The sequence below is a fragment of the Staurois parvus genome, unplaced genomic scaffold (genome assembly GCF_062004578.1).
Source record: "Staurois parvus isolate SC_StPar_1 unplaced genomic scaffold, SC_StPar_1.0 ptg000913l, whole genome shotgun sequence".
In the NCBI taxonomy this organism is placed as follows: Eukaryota; Metazoa; Chordata; class Amphibia; order Anura; family Ranidae; genus Staurois; species Staurois parvus.
The window spans coordinates 735,001-742,077 of record NW_028318709.1 but is presented as its reverse complement, the minus strand read 5'-3'; the positions used below and the strand labels follow the sequence as shown (position 1 = coordinate 742,077).

The 7,077-nt window shown below is 48.6% G+C and overlaps 1 protein-coding gene across 1 annotated transcript; it reads right to left on the bottom strand.

Moving 5' to 3' along the window:
• Positions 1 to 832: 832 nt before the first annotated feature.
• Positions 833 to 1,768, bottom strand: LOC149442102 (olfactory receptor 6B1-like). Its single transcript, XM_089656526.1, has one exon. It carries the CDS (start codon positions 1,766 to 1,768, stop codon positions 833 to 835), a length of 936 nt encoding a protein of 311 aa, XP_089512652.1.
• Between the last annotated feature and the right edge of the window lie 5,309 nt (positions 1,769 to 7,077).

The window sequence follows — 7,077 nt, the reverse complement described above, 5'->3', positions numbered from 1 at the left end:
CGCCAATGTAAGAGGAAGACATAGACCAGCAATGTAAAGGGAAGACACTGGTCACCAATGTAAGGGGAAGACACTGGCCACCAATGTAAGGGGAAGACACTGGCCACCAATGTAAGGGGAAGACACTGGCCACCAATGTAAGGGGAAAACAGAGGCCACTCAGCACAGGGATGGTGGGAACCCCTCATAATGGGCACAGCGGGTGTACAGACCCAGGAACTCAGCACAGCGATGGTGGGAACCCCTCATAATGGGCACAGCGGGTGTACAGACCTGGGAACTCAGCACAGGGATGGTGGGAACCCCTCATGATGGGAACAGCGGGTGTACAGACCCGGAAACGCAGCACAGGGATGTGGGAACCCCGCATAATGGGTACAGCGGGTGTACAGACTTGGGAACTCAGCACAGGGATGGTGAGAACCCCTCATAATGGGTTCACCAGGTGTACAGACCCATGATGGCGACTCCATGCAAATATAGGAACCTCCTTTCCTCCAGACTGATATCTACACATCAATGCATTTTGATATTTGCATAACTCCTCCCAGGAGCCAGCTTAGTGCTTGCATCAGGACTGAAGGCTCTCGAGAGGAGTACCAAGGCAGGGTTGCTGTGATGTTTTTAGGATCGATCAATCTATCTATCTACATCCCCTCCTACTAGCCATTGAATAGAGAGCCATAGAGACCCAGTGTCATGACAAATGAAAGGTTTTTATTTGATAATACCATTATCAGTTTGATGGGTTGGAGGGGACCAGTGAAGGCAAAGTATGAGCAGATAGAGCTTCAGCTTCAAACCAAATAACATTTGTCCCAAAGTCATTTTATTAGGTTGTCATCTGTTTGAATATGTGCCCCAAAGTCTTCTTGATCTCATTGTTCCTCAGACAAAATATAACGGGGTTAAAGACGTGCGGCACGTAGGAATACAGGCAGATGATGAGAACGTTGACATCAGCGTCGGGAACCAACCGGTACTGATTGTAGCCATACTCCACTATCCGCGGAATGAAGAAGACGGTGATGACGAACCAGTGCGTGACACACGTACTAAACATCTTCCTCCAGTTCTCGGAGCTCATGGTCCAGCAGACCTTGGCGATAATAACGACATAGGACACAACGATGAACGATAGCGGAGTCATGTGCATAGCAACTCCAGCGTAAAAACCATTGGTGCGAACAATGGTGGAGTCTACACAGGAGACAAAAGCCACCTTGGACAGCGAGCAGTAGATGTTCCTGACCTTGTTCGGACCACAGTAAGGAAGTGGAAGAGCCCAACTTGTAACATAGAGGCCAACAAAACCGCAAAGAAGCCAACCGATGAAGCACAATGTGACCGCCACCCGATTGGTCATGATGGAGTGGTATCGAAGGGGCATGCAGATGGCGACATACCGGTCCAGGGCCATCAACATAATGGTGAAGGAATCTAGGCAGTTGAGAGTATGGACAATCGGCATCTGAATGAAGCATCCGACAAAAGATATGGTCCCATCTCGCGACCAGTACTTGGAGATGATTTTCGGCAAAGTAGCCGTGTCGAAGAGAATGTCAGAAATGGCAAGGTTGGCGATGATTAGGTACATTGGCTTATGAAGGTGTTCTCTCAGGATGATTAACAGTATGACAATGGAGTTAGCACACAACGATATGACATAGGCCAGGAAGAAAATGGTGGCAACGAAGGCATGGAACCTTTCCTGAAGACCAGGGAAACCGACCAGAACAAACAGCACTGGCTCTGACACATTGGTCATGTTCCTCAAAAGCTTCTGGAGGTGTCACTGGGGGGCAAGAAAAGGACATAGGTTAACCACTCACCTACCGGGCACTTCTACCCCCTTCCTGCCCAGGCCAATGTTCAGCTTTCAGCGCTGTCGCACTTTGAATGACAATTGCGCGGTCATGCAAGATTGTACCCATATGACATTTTTATCATTGTTTTCTCACAAATAGATCTTTCTTTTGCTGGTATTTAATCGCCGCTGGGCACTTTACTTTTTGCGCTATGAACAAAAAAAGTGCAAAAAAATTTGAAAAAAAAAAAAAATCTTTGTTTCTAACTTTCTAATTTTTCAAACAGGTAATTTTTCTCCTTCACTGATATGCGTTGATGAGGCAGCACTGATGGGCACTGATAGGCGGCACTGATGGGCACTGATAGGCAGCACTGATGGGCACTGATAGGCAGAACTGAAAGGCACTGATAGGCAGCACTGATAGGCAGCACTAATGAGGTGGCACGGATAGGTGGCACAGATAGGCAGCACTAATGAGGTGTCACGGATAGGCGGCACAGATAGGCAGCACTAATGAGGTGTCACGGATAGGCGGCACTGATAGGTGGCACTGATAGGTGGCACTGATGATGGGTACTGATAGACAGCACTGATAGGTGGCACTGACTGGCATCACTGCTGGGCACTGACTGGCACAACTGCTGGGCACTGACTGGTGGCACTGACTGGCAGCACTGCATTGATGGGCACTGGTGGGTGGCATTGGTGGGCACAGGTGGGTGGCACTGGTGGGCACAGGTGGGTGGACACAGGTGGGTAGCACTTCTGGGCACATGTAGGTGGCACTGCTGGGTGGCACTGCTGGGTACAGGTGGGTGCACTGCTGGGCACAGGTGGGCGGAACTGGTGGGTGGCACTGCTGGGCACCGATCATCAGAGTACTGATCATCAGTGCCCTGATGATCAGTGCTGATCCCCGCTCTGACAACTGCCGCTTCTCGGCAGCACTTTCCTCGCGATCTGACAGCATGAGGAAAGTGGAGCCGAGAACCAGCAATTGCATTTCCCGGTGATCAGCGTGTCATTGGACACGGCTGATCACGTGGCAAAAGGCAGCTGTGATTGGCCTTTAACCACATCACATGATCAGCTGTGTCCGTAGGACACAGCGATCACGGAGATCGCCGGGTGTGCACCCCCGGGGGCGCATTCTGGGAGAACGTCATATGATGCCCTCCCAGAACTGGCCGGCCACAGTTTAGCTGTCATTCGGCTATCTGCAGTTGGCAAGTAGTTAAAAGACAGCACCACACTCAGAGTTTACCACTTTATCTCTATGTACGGTAATTTGGAGACACGCCTGATGGAGGTAATGGCCACCAAAAAGGACTCTTTACTGGTGGGATCCTCTAATTGTTCATCAGTTCAAAAAACATCACCACACTCGGTGTTTACCACTTTATCTCTATGTATAGTAATTTGGAGACACGCCTCATGGAGGAAATGGCCACCAAAAAGGACACTTTACTGGTGAGATCCTCTAATTGTTGGTCAGTTCAAAGGGAGGTCTTTGAAGAACATAAAGTAGCAGATGTAGATTCCAGGGAGATACCTGAGGTTAAAGCAGATGATTAACAAGAGCCACACCTTGTATGAAGGTCTCAACAGGCGTGTGCCAAGCCAACGGTCTGCAATGTAGCATCCTCCTAGTTAGGTGCTAATAGGTAGGTAGGATTTCGGTAAATTTAGTTATTTTGGCCTCTGCTGTACTCAGTAAAGCTAGAATCAATTGATTTGGGCCATTCTGGGTTCTACAGCTGCAGGTTTGCCTGTCTCCTCCTGTCCTTCCAGAATGTACTGGAACATAGTGTGCGAAGAGGAAAGAGCCCGAGCTGGACATGTATACAGTCTCAGCCAATCCTCCTTTCATTTCCATCATATGGAGGGGAGGGGAAGACAAAACATAGCTGAGAATGACATTGTTTGATCTATATGAGTAGAAGTCCGGTCAAAACTTAACGAGGGTTAAACTAACTCCCCCCCCCATTCTAAACCGACTACCCTGTAAAGGAAAGATGTGTAAACTCACCTAATCCAAGGGCAAACCAGATCTTCCCAGCAACCAGCTTTCGGGGGAGAGTAGAGAGCAGTGACAACGGCTACAGAGCCTGGGTGGTGATTCATCCATAGACTTACTATGGGGACTCCATTTTTGGCTGTCCCTCCTCTACACTGAAGCCAGTTCTGGGACCCGATTGGGCAGGACCATGTATTTTCTGTACTTGCTCATAATGTCCTATGGTCTAAAAAAGAAAAATAGATACATTTTAATTTTTCCATGTAGGTATGGTAATTGCAGTATTGTCTTAGAATTTTGGTAAACCCCTGTGCTTGGACCTAAATGAAGATGGTAGACCCCCCAAAAATTGCCCCAATTAAAAATGAACTGTTGTTTTAAAAAAAAAAAAAAAAAAAAGTATCATAGACAGACAGTTACAGAAAACAGAAGCATTTAAAAGCCCAGAAAATGTTCAAGTTTTTACGGCACTTTAACTTTTATATTGTGATGAGGATTGCAGGTTTGTCTTCGAAATTGTGGTGAACCTCTGTGTGTTGGGACTGCTTGGACTGCAAACCCAAAAGCTTGTTCTGATAAAAAAAAAATAACTGTTGGTGCAATTACAAGTATTACCAAAATAACTGTTGGTGCAACAAAGTATCACAGATAGACAGTCATGGAGGACAGAAGGACTGAACTGACCAGAAAACATTCCAGTTTTTTCGGCGGAGTTGGTGTTAATGGTCCTCCAGAGAAGAAATAAGGACAGACCTTAAGAACTCGGCAGATAATACAAAAATTTGTGTTTTGCCCCCCCCCACATGGAAGAAAAATATATTTGAAATATATTTTAGAAATTCTCTTCCAAAATATATTGACATATATTTGAAATACTAAAATTTTGGCCGTCAATATATTTCAATATATATGTACAGTGGGGCAAAAAAGTATTTAGTCCCCACCAATTGTACAAGTTCTCCCACTTACAAAGATGAGAGAGGCCTGTAATTGGCATCATACGGAGACCTCAACTATGAGAGACAAAATGAGAAAACAAATCCAGACAATCTCATTGGCTGATCTGGAAAGAATTTATTTGCAAATTATGGTGGAAAATAAGTATTTGGTCACCTACAAACAAGCAAGATTTCTGACTCTCACAGACCTGTACCTTCTTCTTTAAGAGGCTCCTCTGTCCTGCACTCATTACCTGTATCAATGGCACCTGTTTGAACTTGTTATCAGTATAAGAGACACCTGTCCACAACCTCAAACAGTCACACTCCAAACTCCACTATGGTGAAGACCAAAGAGCTGGCGAAGGACACCAGAAACAAAATTGTAGACCTGCACCAGGCTGGGAAGACTGAATCTGCAATAGGCAAGCAGCTTGGTGTGAACAAATCAACTGTGGGAGCAATAATTAGAAAATGGAAGACATACAAGACCACTGATAATCTCCCTCGATCTGGGGCTCCACGCAAGATCTCACCCCGTGGGGTCAAAATGATCACAAGAACAGTGAGCAAAAATCCCAGGACCACACGGGGGGACCTAGTGAATGACCTGCAGAGAGCTGGGACCAACGTAACAAAGGCTACCATCAGTAACACACTACGCCGCCAGGGACTCAGATCCTGCAGTGCCAGACGTGTCCCCCTGCTTAAGCCAGTACATGTCCGGGGCCCGTCTGAAGTTTGCTAGAGAGCATTTGGATGATCCAGAAGAGGATTGGGTGAATGTCATATGGTCAGATGAAACCAAAACAGAACTGTTTGGTAGAAACACAACTCGTCGTGTTTGGAGGAGAGAGAATGCTGAGTTGCATCCAAAGAACACCATACCTACTGTGAAGCATGGGGGTGGCAACATCATGCTTTGGGGCTGTTTCTCCGCAAAGGGACCAGGACGACTGATCCATGTACAGGACAGAATGAATGGGGCCATGTATCGTGAGATTTTGAATGCAAACCTCCTTCCATCAGCAAGGGCATTGAAGATGAAACATGGCTCGGTCTTCCAACATGACAATGATCCCAAACATACCGCCCGGGCCACGAAGGAGTGGCTTCGTAAGAAGCATTTCAAGGTCCTGGAGTGGCCTAGCCAGTCTCCAGATCTCAACCCCATAGAAAACCTTTGGAGGGAGTTGAAAGTCCGTGTTGCCCAGCGACAGCCCCAAAACATCACTCCTCTAGCCTCTTGCCGACCGCGCATAGCCGAATGACGGCTTCACCGCGGCCGGCCAGTTCTGAGTGGACGTCATATGACGTCCTCCCAGAACGCGCTCTCCTGCGTGCCCCAGGGGGCGCGCACCCGGCGATCTCCGTGATCGCTGTGTCCTACGGACACAGCTGATCACGTGATGTGGTGAAAGGCCGATCCCACCGGCCTTTTACCACGTGATCAGCGGTGTCCAATGACACGCTGATCACAGGGAAATGCAAGTGCCGGTTCTCGGCTGCACTTTCCTCACGCTGTCAGATCGTGAGGAAAGTACTGCCGAGAACCGGCAGTTGTCAGAGCGGGGATCGGCACCGATCATCAGGGCACTGATGATCAGTGCCCTGATGATCGGTGCCCAGCAGTGACACCCGCAAGTTCCGCCCAGCAGTGCGCCCACTAACCCCGCCCACCCGTTCCCAGCAGTGCCCCCACCTGTGCCCAGCAGTGCCCCCACCTGTGCCCAGCACTGGCCCCACCTGTGCCACTCTGCAGTGCCACCTACCTGTGCCCAGAAGTGCCACCTACATGTGCCCAGCAGTGCCACCCACCTGTGCCCACCAGTGCCACCCACCTGTGCCCACCAGTGCCACCCACCTGTGCCCACCAGTGCTGCCCACCAGTGCCACCCACCAGTGCAGCCCAGCAGTGCTGCCAGTCAGTGCCACCAGTCAGTGCCCAGGGGTTGTGCCAGTCAGTGCCGCCAGTCAGTGCCAAGAAGTGATGCCAGTCAGTGCCGTCTATCAGTACCCATCATCAGTGTCACCTATCAGTGCCGCCTATCAGTGCTGCATATCAGTGCCGCCTATCCGTGACCCCTAATTAGTGCTGTCTATCAGTGCCGCCTATCCGTGTCACCTCATTAGTACTGCCTATCAGTGCCCTTTAGTGCTGCCTATCAGTGCCCATCAGTGCCGCCTATCAGTGCCCATCAGTGCCGCCTCATCAACGCAAATCAGTGAAGGAGAAAAAATGCCTGTTTGAAAAATTTTATAAAAGATACAAATAAACTTTTTTTTTTTTTCAAATTTTTTGCACATTTTTT